This window comes from Schistocerca americana, chromosome 11 (genome assembly GCF_021461395.2).
Source record: "Schistocerca americana isolate TAMUIC-IGC-003095 chromosome 11, iqSchAmer2.1, whole genome shotgun sequence".
NCBI lineage: Eukaryota > Metazoa > Arthropoda > Insecta > Orthoptera > Acrididae > Schistocerca > Schistocerca americana.
Genome location: NC_060129.1, coordinates 144,901,153 through 144,914,565, shown reverse-complemented (window position 1 = coordinate 144,914,565; position 13,413 = coordinate 144,901,153). Strand labels below are relative to the sequence as shown.

General features: G+C 44.5%; 1 protein-coding gene across 1 annotated transcript; it reads left to right on the top strand.

The window, feature by feature from the left end:
* Window positions 1-3,929: 3,929 nt before the first annotated feature.
* LOC124553779 lies at window positions 3,930-9,556 on the top strand. Its single transcript, XM_047127718.1, has 2 exons — window positions 3,930-7,336; window positions 7,688-9,556. Exons 1-2 carry the CDS (start codon window positions 4,485-4,487, stop codon window positions 8,952-8,954), a joined length of 4,119 nt encoding a protein of 1,372 aa, XP_046983674.1. The 5' UTR covers window positions 3,930-4,484; the 3' UTR covers window positions 8,955-9,556.
* The last annotated feature ends 3,857 nt before the right edge of the window (window positions 9,557-13,413 follow it).

Genomic DNA, 13,413 nt, shown 5'->3' with positions numbered 1-13,413 from the left:
TTTCGTGCTGCTCCGCAGATGTTGTCAGTATTTTGGAACACTTGCGGCGTACTGCTATTGGACTAGCTCTCAGAATGAACAACTGTCAACAGTTGGTTCTGAAGTGTACAGCTTAGATGTAGGATTCACCAAAGGTGACAGGTCAAAAGAGTGCACAGCATTCTGTGGCCTGACGCCGGCAATGCCACTATTGCAAAGTTGACATCACTCAGACTCATTGTTCTGCCACAGCCACCATATTCACAGTTCTCATTCCCTCTAGTTACGATTTATTTAACAAAATTGACATCCTGTGAGGCAACAAGTTGGGTAACAACAAAGAATAGCAGACAGTTGTCCATCAGCAGGTGCATCGTACCCCCAAACAGTCGTTCCGTGATGCTATAATGGAGTTGCCAGGAAGATCACAGCAGTGTACTGACATCAGCGGAGAATGTATTGAGAGATAAAAAGTGCACTGACTTCGTGTTCAGTAATAAATAGTGTACAAAAAACTGCTATAACAAATCATTTCTGAATGCCTCTCATAATAGTCCAAGATAGCTAAGGTGTTGCAAGAGCAGTTCAACAGATTGGATAGTGACTTGAAAGTAGGTCATAAGATGAACATGAACAGCATTAGACCAAGGGTAAGGGAATGCAGATCAACTAAATCAGGAGATACTGAAGGAATTAATTTAGGAAATGAAATAATAAATGAAAAGCACCAGTTTGCTTTTGTTCTACAATATTACTTTTATTGTTAACCGGTTTTCGGCTTACTAGGCCATCTTCAGACATTTACTGAGTATTATCAGCAAAGAAGTTAAATGTTAGCAAACAACATTGGAAGAGAAGTAACACATCTAGACTGAAGTAGAAACATACAGTAAGTAACATCTTTGCAGTGAAAAAGTAAAAACTGAACAGTACATAAATAACAATGGAGTAGACAGGAAAACCTTTAGCACATATAGGAATAGCGTGCCTAAATAAGTTTCTATTAATAAACAAAATTAATAAAATAAAAATATTACTAGACAAGGCTGCATCAGGAGGTATGAAACATGGAGAGTGATACACAACCAATTAAAGAGACAGTTATCAATGTAACTACAGAATACATACGGAACTTAAGCAATATCAACAAGATAAACAGAAATAAATAAATTTAGGAAAATGGAGGTGTTTGATGGAACCTACAGTTTGAGAGTGTGGTGGTACTGCATTTTAACATTAACGTTATAATCAAAGCAGTAGTTGTGTAACATTTTTCATTAAATAAATGAGCAAAGTAAAGTATAAACAGTATTTGATGAGACAACTACAAGGGGTGTTAAACATGGACAGTAGTGAAAGTACCAGATAAAAGAAAGCCTTAACTATTGAAACTACAGTCTATGTGGAATACAAAAACAACTTAATGAATACAGGAAAATGGGAATATGTTGGAAGAGAGAGTGTGGGAAGTAATGAACAACAAAGATGATTATATGAAGTGTAGGAGAGGGAAGTGTTGAGCTGTGTCTGGTCATTTAGGATGAGATCTGGACTGTGAGCAAGATGTTTGTTAATTTCCAGGGCTTCTAGCACGTTGAGTTTATGGCATTTGTTTGCTAAGTGAAGTACATGGGACACTGGCTGTTAGTTGTGGCCCTCGCTTAGTACGTGCTCCGCAAATGCAGAGTCAGAATTCTGCAACCTCCAGCTGCATTCACGTTCAGCCAGCCTAGTTGATATGTCTCTGCCTGACTGACCAATGTAAAATTTGTCACAATCAGAACAGATGATTTTGTATATCCCCACTGGATCTTGTCTTTGCTATTAAAAACACACTGGGCTGTCGTGTTCCTGACACAGCAGGAAAGCCTATACTTGCAGGATTTCAGTGCTTTGGCTACAATCTGTGATACCTGATCTAGAAATGGTAGTGTACACCATTTCTTGCAGACAGTGGATGGGGAAGCAGGTGGGGCATAGAGGAGGGGTATAATTTTCCGTTTTTGTTTCCTTTGCAAGATTTGGTCAATAAGAACTGGATTGTAGCCATTGGCTGTGGCAATAAATTTTATTGTATCTAACATACCAGCAGTAGAATGCAATGATATTCTGACAGAGCTGATGTACAAGTCTAATGTCAATCCTGTGGAATTGAATAACTTGAGACTGGCCACACAGACATGCGTCGCACAGAACTGTTTCCAGTTCCGAGGGACTCTTTATAAGCAATTAGACTGCTTAGCTATGGGTTCCCCTCTTAGTCCACTGTTGGCTGAAATATTTATGGACCATTTTGAACAAAATTTTCTAAAAACAGAACCTTTGAGTGCAAACAGCAAAATTCTACATCTACATCCATACTCCGCAAGCCACCCGACGGTGTGTGGCGGAGGGTACCTTGAGTACCTCTACCGGTTCTCCCTTCTATTCCAATCTCGTTCGTGGAAAGGATTGTCGGTATGCCTCTGTGTGGGCTCTAATCTCTCTGATTTTATCCTCATGGTCTCTTCGCGAGATATACGTAGGAGGGAGCAATATACTGCTTGAGTCTTCGGTGAAGGTACGTTCTCGAAACTTCAACAAAAGCCCGTATCGAGCTACTGAGCTTCTCTCCTGCAGAGTCTTCCACTGGAGTTTATCTATCATCTCCGTAACGCTTTCGCGATAACTAAATGATCCTGTAACGAAGCACGCTGCTCTCCGTTGGGTCTTCTCTATCTCTTCTATCAACCCTATCTGGTGCGGATCCCACACTGCTGAGCAGTATTCAAGCAGTGGGCGAACAAGCGTACTGTAACCTACTTCCTTTGTTTTTGGATTGCATTTCCTTAGGATTCTTCCAATGAATCTGTCTGGCATCTGCTTTACCAACGATCAACTTTATATGATCATTCCATTTTAAATCACTCCTAATGCGTACTCCCAGATGATTTATGGAATTACCTACTTCCAGTTGCTGACCTGCTATTTTGTAGCTAAATGATAAGGGATCTATCTTTCTATGTATTCGCAGCACATTACACTTGTCTACATTGAGATTCAATTGCCACTCCCTGCACCATGCGTCAATTCGCTGCAGATCCTCCTGCATTTCAGTACAATTTTCCATTGTTACAACCTCTCGATACACCACAGCATCATCCGCAAAAAGCCTCAGTGAACTTCCGATGTCATCCACAAGGCCATTTATGTATATTGTGAATAGCAACGGTCCTACGACACTCCCCTGCGGCACACCTGAAATCACTCTTACTTCGGAAGACTTCTCTCCATTGAGAATGACATGCTGCGTTCTGTTATCTAGGAACGCTTCAATCCAATCACACAATTGGTCTGATAGTCCACATGCTCTTACTTTGTTCATTAAATGACTGTGGGGAACTGTATCGAACACCTTGTGGAAGTCAAGAAACACGGCATCTACCCGGGAACCCGTGTATATGGCCCTCTGAGTCTCGTTGACTAATAGCGCGAGCTGGGTTTCACATGACCGTCTTTTTTGAAACCCATGCTGATTCCTACAGAGTAGATTTCTAGTCTCCAGAAAAGTCATTATACTCGAATATTGGTTTAGATATGTAGATGATGTCCTGTGTATGTGGACTCATACTACAAGACAACTCAACACATTCTTGAAAAACCTAAACAGTCAACGTAAAAATATGCAGTTCACTACGGAGATTGGCAACAAATCCATGGGAAAAAGTGTGTGGGGCTAACATTTTACAGATTGTATCAAGGCTTGAATACAGTAAACAGGTTCAAATGGATGTAGGTTGCAGTAGTTATGCAGAGATGAAGCAGCTTGGGCAGGATTGACTATCACGGAGAGCTGCATCGAACCAGTCTCTGGCCTGAATACCAAAGTAATGACACATTTTTTGAACGTACAAGTAGGAAAACTTGTGGTGGTGTCGTTGTCAGTATTACTGTCGTCGTCCTGGGCACGACGTTAAACTGCCCCCCAACCCGAGGTGTGGTGCGACCCGTGCCGAGGGGTGCGTGGCACAGGGGAGCTGTGCCTCGAACGGGGCCTCTGGGATACCGGGCGCCCTCCCAGAGTATCCAGCCTAGCCCGGGCACGCGGGGCTCTGCCCGGGTGGTCCACACTTTCCTCAGCGTCTCGTGGGATCATAGAGAAAGAATTTGAAATAAGCTCCGAGCGAGCAGACGCCGAGAATACCAGGGGACCTCTGTGTGAGGCGACCCGGGATTCCGAACAGACCGAAGGTGAACTTGGTGTGAGGGGGCCTCAATATGAGGGGACCCTGTGCCTCGTAAACAATAATAAAAATACTGTTGCAGAGGGAGAGTATTCAAAACTCGCAACAGGAGGGACCTCAGCTGTTGTATCCGATGCTGGGAAGACAGACACGTCCAAAACTTGCTCTGAAAGAGCCCTCTGGGCAACAGGCAACAGTGCTGAGGTGGAGAGCTCGTACCTCGCAGGCGAGTCTGTGCGAGACATCCCAGTCACAGAGAATGCAGATGCGACTCCAGCAGAGATGTATGGGGATCTTTTGGGAGAGAGAGAGATGTCTGGCATCGTAAAAGAGGTAATGGATAAATTGAGAGAAGCTGAGAATTCTGTAGGAGTGGAAGATGGAAACGGGAAAACTGAACAGGAAACTGAACAAGAATGTGGTCAATCTGGCAAATTTGGTGCTGTGGTGGAGGTGGAAACTGATGAGAAGGAGGCGGATGTTGGCCGAGAGAAGCTCAAAAAGGAGCGCTGGTCCAGAGCACAGAAACTCCAAAGGAAAATAATGCGGGTTGAGGCAGCACTGAAGCTAGAGATTGCTAAAGTTGAACAAAAGAAACAGAAACTGGAGGGAATAGCGCTACACTGTGAAACAAGTAATGAGGAAGGTGACAGGAAGGACACATTTGTTGCTCAGGAGCAACTAAACAAAAAGCGTCTTTCGGGTGCACAGAGGCGAAAAATGAAAAAAATGATGGCCAGGGCAGCAGGGGAGAGAGTGCTTACTAAATCTGAACAAAAGAAACGTAAACTCGAGGAAGTTACTCCAAACTACGAAATAGGAAACGGAGAGGCTAAAAAAGTAACTAGCACCGTTCAAAACGAAGCACCTGTTCTGTCAGTACCTCCAGTCTACACAGACAGACAACTAAGAAGATTTCAATGTAAATTGAAAGCTAAAAAATTTAAAACAAACACTGATGGAGGGAAAGCTCCTGTTTTGTCAGTACCTCCGGTCTCCACAAAGAAACGTGTAAAAAGATTAAAACGCAAATTGAAATGTGGGAAGCCACACGATACTACTAAAACTTTCACAAAATTTGTTAGTGGAGGTATTACTGGAGGTGACGCAAATGCCTCGGCTACAGAAGAGGTAACTGGAGGCAATGCTTATGTGCCTGTGACTGAACAGGTCAACAAACGTAGAAAAAATGTTTTGAGTCAAACAGCAGCAGTGGGGGGAACAAAACAACGTGTAACAGCTGGGCAAAAAAGGAAACGTAAAAGACAGAAACAGCGTGACATTACTAAAACTTTCATCAAATTCCTAAGTGGAGGGTTTACCGGAGGTAATGACAATGCTCCTGTGACTGAAAAGGTTGACAAATACAGTACCAGTGTTTCGGATCGAGAAACAGAAGGAGAGGAGGAAACGGCTGGCTCGATGAGGGTGGCTGTTGTGCCCGTAGGTTTCCCTGATGTTAAAATGACAGAGGAGCAGGCAGAGATGGTGTGGGCTGCACTCACAAACATGATTGACCCATCAGAGTCTGAGGAACTGGTCCAGTTTTCTGCCATGCAGTATGAGAATGGGGGTTTGGCGATCACTTGTACGGACAGGGCGACCAAAGTATGGCTGCGTAAGACCGTTCCGAAGCTTGTTCCGTGGATAGGAGCCTGTCTCACAGTTGGACAGGCGGATTTGACATTAAAGGGTACGAAGTTCGTACTGTCATTGCCGAAGGCAGTGAAGGGGAGATCTGACAAGGAGGTTCTGGACTTGTTTCAGAAGCAAAATAAAGGAATCTCCACTACCAAGTGGAAAGTCCATAGCAGGCTGACAGAGGCAGATGAGAGAGAGAGGCTGACTCTTTGGGTTGATGAGAAATCATTTCAGGATTTGAAAGCTCGCAATTTTAAATTATTCCTCGATTTAAGTATTGTTTACCTCTTGCAATGGTCACAGTGGGAGAACCTGCCAGCTGATTCTCGTGTGACAGTGTGGCATGACATGCAGCCTGTGGTTCAGAATCTGCCACTGGCCCAGACTCGATACAAACCGCTTCGACCTGTGGAGACTGAGCTCTCGTCTCAAAATTTTCCGCTGCCTGTGGTACCAGTTTTGCAAACTTGGGCTGTGGATCGATCTCTGTCACCCACAGTCCCAGGCGTAGGGCCTAATCTTCCGGACTTCAGGTTTGAGGATCAGGGTAGACCACAGTGTCGTGAACATTTATTCGCCAATAAAGATCATCCTCACTTTCGTGAAGCACAGTATGTGGTTTCAGGTCAGCTCTTACCACAAGAGCATATGTTTACAGTACCTGCTGCACTGCAGAATCACGAGGCTAGATTCTTGGCAAAAGAACACCGTTGGGAGTTTGGCTTAGAGACTTCAGAACATTTGCAGCTGCAGGAAGTCAGTTACATGATATTGAAACGATCACAGCACGGACACACAAAAGACAACTTGGATCGAGACCAGGAAAACAGGTACTTCACTTCGGACCATCAACTCAATCGTGAAGTAGGATACAGTGAACCAGAACCCCTTCAGCTCCATCAGTCAAGATATATGGATTTGGATCGGCTGTCACCTCGCGATGAGAGAGATACAGATTGGGATCGCCTGTCACCTCTAGATAAGACAGATACGGTTTGGGATCGGCTGTCATCTCAAGACAAGATACCTACAGTGTGGGATCGGCTATCACCTCAGGGTAAGAAGTATATGACGTCCGATGGGCTGTCACCTCAGGGTAAGAGGTATAAAGCTTCCAGTTGGGTATCACCTCGAGATAATAGGTGTAAAACTTCCAGTCGAGTGTCACTTCGAGGTAAGAGGTATAAAGCTTCAGATTCACTGTCATCTCGAGATAAGAGGTGTAAATATTCCAATTGGCTGTCATCTCACGATGAAAGGCACATGCCTTCGGACCGGCTCTCACCTCAAGATAGAAAGTACACTCCTTTAGACCATATGTCACACCGAAATGGGAGGCACGTGGTTTCAGATCAGCGATCGCCCCGAGACAGGAGGTACGTGGCTTCAGATCAGCTGTCTACCCGAGATCGGAGGTACGCAGCTTCGGAACGGCCTTCACCCCGCGACAGGAGGTGTGCGGTTTTGGATCGGCTGTCACCTCAGGACGGGATGGACGTGGCTTCGGATCGGCTGTTGCCTCGGGATGGGAGGGACGTGGCTTCGGATCGGCTGTTGCCTCGGGATGGGAGGGACGTGGCTTCGGATCGGCTGTTGCCTCGGGATGGGAGGGACGTGGCTTCGGATCGGCTGTTGCCTCGGGATGGGAGGTACGTGGCTTCGGATCGGCTGTTGCCTCGGGATGGGAGGTACGTGGCTTCGGATCGGCTGTTGCCTCGGGATGGGAGGGACGTGGCTTCGGATCGGCTGTTGCCTCGGGATGGGAGGGACGTGGCTTCGGATCGGCTGTTGCCTCGGGATGGGAGGGACGTGGCTTCGGATCGGCTGTTGCCTCGGGATGGGAGGGACGTGGCTTCGGATCGGCTGTTGCCTCGGGATGGGAGGGACGTGGCTTCGGATCGGCTGTTGCCTCGAGATGGGAGGGACGTGGCTTCGGATCGGCTGTTGCCTCGAGATGGGAGGGACGTGGCTTCGGATCGGCTGTTGCCTCGGGATGGGAGGGACGTGGCTTCGGATCGGCTGTTGCCTCGAGATGGGAGGGACGTGGCTTCGGATCGGCTGTCACTTCGGGATAGGAGGTACACGGCTTCGGATCGGCTGTCAACGCGGGATTCGAGGTACGCGGCTTCAGGTCAGCTGTCGTCCTGGGATGGGAGGTATGCGGATTCGGATCGGCTGTCACCCCAGGAGTCGAGGTACGCAGTTTCGGATCGGCTGTCACCTTGGGACAGGAGGTACGATGCTTTGGATCAGCTGTCAACCCATTATTCGAGGTACACAGATTCTGATCGGCTGTCGCCACGGTATGGGAGGTACACAGCTTCGCATCGGCTGTCGCCCCGGGATTCGAGGTGCGCGACTTCAGATCGGCTGTCGCCCCGGGATTCGAGGTGCGCGGCTTCGGATCGGCTGTCACCCCGGGATTCGAGGTGCGCGGCTTCGGATCGGCTGTCACCCCGGGATTCGAGGTGCGCGGCTTCGGATCGGCTGTCGCCCCGGGATTCGAGGTGCGCGACTTCGGATCGGCTGTCGCCCCAGGATTCGAGGTACGCGGCTTCAGATCGGCTGTCGACCCGGGATTCGAGGTACGCGGCTTCGGATCGGCTGTCGCCCGGGAATTCGAGGTACGCGGCTTCGGATCCACTGTCCCCCTGGGATTCGAGGTACGCGGCGTCAGATTTGCTGTCGCCCCTGAATTCGAGGTATGAGGGTTATGATCAACAGTCACTTCGAGATAAAAGTTATACGGCTTCTGATTGGTCTTCGTCTTGTGATCCTAGGCACAAAGTTTCAGAGCAGCCACCATCTCGTGATTGGTACCCCCCTTCAAATCAGTCACTGTCTTCTAGTTCTGGGTACATTACTCCAATCCAGGAGAAATCCCCAAATTCGAAGTGGAGAGGCTCAGTTCAACAATCCTCCAGCGATTCCAATTCTGTAGGTCCGCATGAGTCACTGTTCCAGGAATCCACATTCCGAGGCAGAAATCGGGTGCAGTACAATGAAGGTAAATTTGTGGAATCTAGACTGAGAATGTCAGCTTACCCACTATGCGGGGAATTTGATAATACAGTTTCTCACACGCTACGTTCACAGGAAAACAGATTTTAAAGTTCAGATGTCCTGTTCCAGCAATCTGTCATATTATACATTTTTTTTCTCTTGAGATCTTTGGGGCTTACTGGTAGACATTCAGTGATACAAGCACTTCTGTTGGAGGTGAATTTTTATCAAAAATGTAACATTCCAGTTTGTGGAGAGTTTAACCAATATTGCATAAATCATTGTAACATTTAGTTACCCTGCTATATTTAGGGCAGGACAAAATTTATCTCTTTGAACTCTATATCTGCCTATAATTCACAACATTGTTTGGTGTTAAGCTTCGAAGTGAGTTTGAAAGGCTTCAGGTTTAAATTCTGTTAAAGGAGTGCCTCTGCTATTCGTAGCAGGTCTGTCCATTTGCAAATTCTTTAAACAGGTTTGAAGTGTGTTTTGTTTCATTTGTCTGTCAGAAATGTTTCTGATTTTGTGACTAATTTTGTATGCTGTATGTTCTATAAAGAAAGGAAAAAGTTGGAACTACTTCAAATGTTTTTGTGCACATCCAGTGATGTCCTGTTATTAATGCCAGAATGAATGTTTAAATGTGAGTTCAGTGTGCAGAGAATTAGATAAACCAAATAACTAAAAAATGTGTGTGTGTGCGTGCGCGCGTGCGCGCGCGTGTCCTGTTTGTTTCATTTCAGCAGTTGTTATTCAAAATAAGTACTTTGAAACTGGAGCTTTTTTTCCAGAATATAATTTTGTATAAATTTGTAGCACGTGAAATAAAATACTTGATCAATGTGTGTGTTTCCTTAATCATGGAGTACTGCTTCGGAGGAATTGAAGAGGTCAGTGGAAGAAATTGCTAGCTAAGCCACAAGTGAATTTAACAGTGTATGATGCAGTTAGAAGTACGGCAGGAGGATCAATCTAATCGTCACTAAATTGAGAATTAAGCATTTTCTTCTGCCAACTCCTCTGTTGTCAAGGATAAGGCCCAACTTCCTATTTATTCAAAAGATTTATTCTTGTCAACAAATACATTTTTCTAGTAGTTGCACTGTCGTGGAGCACTGGTATGGTTAATAATGAACAGGTACTGTTTATGTTGTGTCTGTAATCGGAATAGTCATCTCTGACAGTAATATCACTGCGAAACTGATCTGTGACCACATGAGGCTCAATATAGTGCCACCCATTGAAACTCATGAAGAAGAAAAATGGTTAAAATAACACTGGCTAGTGGGTGTAAAAAAAATTAAAATTGATTGCTGGTGCAAATAGGTAGTCACAAGGTTTGTTATTAATAGAGGAGTGTAATATACTTGTTAGAGCTGCAGGATCCTGTGAGCTGTTAAACTAAATGAACTGCTGCATTGGAAAAGGTGTTGTCTCTGAAAAGCCAAATTTTTCAAGACATAAAAGATTGCTTTCTCAAGGGACACTCCCACTCAATTTTTTTTTCTTTGCATGTGTATTCACGACTCTGGCATGATGCTGTCAATATACAGAGTGTAAATGGTAACTATTGACAATGTACCACAGTGGTGTAGAGTAAGTCGAAATGAACCATTTCTTTTTGAACATTTGTAGTCTGTTATGTTGAGAAACTACGTCAGCATGCATTTGTTGAGCAAGATCTTAAATATCCTCTTGCTTTCTTACGCCACCAGCTTAATAAACTTTTTGATTAACAATATTAACCGTTTCAGTCATGGCGTTCTCATATAAGGATATATTAAATAAATGCTTAGTATATTAAAATTTGTTAAATTTTACCATTTGTGATTTTTGTCCTCATATTGTCACTATCAGAGAGTTTATTTGAGAACAGTGTCGACATCTGTCAATCTGTGGTACCACAAAACAAAACAATGTGCACAGTCACACGGACACTTCCCAGTAACCTTTGTACATCCCATCAGCCGGTTAATATCTTCTGAGTTTAGGTAAAAAAATTTGTTTGTGCATAGAAAGGTGCATTCTTGAAGGTGAAAACTAAACGTGTCTTTCAGAATAAAAGGTAAGTGACATTTATAACTTTATACATGTCTCCAAATGAGGACATCGTAATTGAAAGGTTGTAATAGCATAGAAATCGAGGACATTATTTCGCTGTCTTTTTAGTCTTCTTACGGCGATTTCACATTGCCCCAAGGCCAGGATAGACAGAGACCACTTACGGAAGTAGTTATAGAGCTCCTTAATTCATCTGAAATTGACGATCTATCCGATAATCCTGGCAATGATTTTGAACAAGAGGCTAATGTTGGAAGTTGATGTTGGCTTACAATATACCGTATGATATAAAATGGCTGAGTAGCCTAGATGCAAAGCCCACTAACTGCACGGTAAGTGACACTGAGATAATCACGAAACACTCGTCCCACCCAAAGGACAGTGCATTGGCAGCAAGAATTTTAGTGTTGTGTACGAATTTGTTACAGCGCAGCCAACCTAAAGCTGAATAAGAAAAAATTCATTCTAATAGTAACAGACTGAAAGGTAGCTTTGAATGTCCAGATTGGTAAGTCTGATGTCTGTTCACGTGCTTTGCATCCAGACATGGCAGGGTGACAGGCATTCAGCAGGCTTTGCACCCGAAGACCACATGCAGTTAGCTGCTTTTGAAACCAAACACTATTTTCGACGGTTTATAGCCGGTTTTGCAACCTGAAACATATTCCATCATGTAGGTGCTGAAACAATTTATACGGCCATGTGCCCACCTCAAAATCGACATAAAATCAGCGTCAATAAACTTCACCAACATATATTTTGTTTTATTCTGAAACCGACTAGTTTCAGCAATTCATTTTGCCACCTTTGAGCCCCATACGCTTTTATGCAAATACACGAACTTATCATATAGCGCCATAAAACTCTGGATATCATTAATTCCAATCGTTATGCAAATGCTTCTTTTGTGTAATTTATGTATTTCGGGGAAATAAAATCGGATAAAATACTTTCAGTTTTCGACTTACACTGCACCCACTCGAATGCAATGTCCTCGTTTGGAGACGTTTGTTTAGCCGTAGGTTGTTCACTCACGTTCAGAGAAAATATAACAAAATGGTTCAAATGGCTCTGAGTACTATGGGACTTAACATCTGAGGTCAACAGTCCCCTAGACTCAGAACTACTTAAACCTAACTAGCCTAAGGACATCACACACATCCATGCTCGAGGTGGGATTCGAACCTGTGACCATAGCAGTAGTGTGGTTCCGGACTGAAGCACCTAGAACCGCCCAACCACAGCGGCCGGCGAAAACTTAACACCTTGGAATGACTAGAGATAGGAAGTTCATATTCACAGGACATGTACCAGGTGATCAAAAAGTCAGTATAAATTTGAAAACTGAATAAATCATGGAATAATGTAGATAGAGAGGTACAAATTGACACACATGCTTGGAATGACATGGGGTTTTATTAGAACAAAAAAAAATACAAAAGTTCAAAAAATGTCCAACAGATGGCACTTCATCTGATCGGAATAACAATAATAAGTGTAACAAAGTAAGACAAAGCAAAGATGATGTTCTTTACAAGAAATGCTCAATATGTCCACCATCATTCCTCAACAATAGCTGTAGTCGAGGAATAATGTTGTGAACAGCACTGTAAAACATGTCTGGAGTTATGGTGAGGCATTAGCGTTGGATGTTGTCTTTCAGCATCCCTAGAGATGCGGTTGATCACGATACACTTGTGACTTCAGGTAACCCCAAAGCCAATAATCGCACGGACTGAGGTCTGGGGACCTGGGAGGCCAAGCATGACGAAAGTGGCGGCTGAGCACACGATCATCACCAAACGATGCGCGCAAGAGATCTTTCACGCGTCTAGCAATATGGGGTGGAGCAGCGCCATCCTCCATAAACATCGTACGTTCCAGCAGGTGTTTATCAGCCAGGCTGGGGATGATGCGATTCTGTAAGATATTGGCGTACCTCTCACCCGTCACAGTAGCAGTTACAAAACCAGAATCACGCATTTCCTCGAAGAAAAAAGGCCCCATAATGGTAGATGTGGTAAATCCAACCCATACCGTGACTTTCTCGCTGTGCAGAGGAGTTTCCACGACAGTTCTAGGATTTTCGGTAGCCCAAATTCTGCTGTTGTGGTGTCGCATGACCCATCTCGTCGTGTTCTATGACATTCTGTGAACCATTCTGTACACCATTCTGTACACACCCATTGCACTGCCAAAACATTTTGTCCCACATAAGGAGCAATTTCCTGCATGAATGCATCATCTCTCATACCAATAATACGCACTCTTTCAAACTCGCTGAAATAACAGTACGGTTCGCGCATACATATGTGAGGGCATTCTGTATGTCTACTCATGTCGCACTACTGCATTACCTTCAGTTTATAATAACAATGAGAGCGGAAGGTGCATTTTATCGGTAGATGGTATTACACCATGATTTCGGTGTTAACCTGAAACCCGCGGGCTGACATGGTTCAAATGCTATTCATTTCTGCAGAACATACTATTGTACATCTCC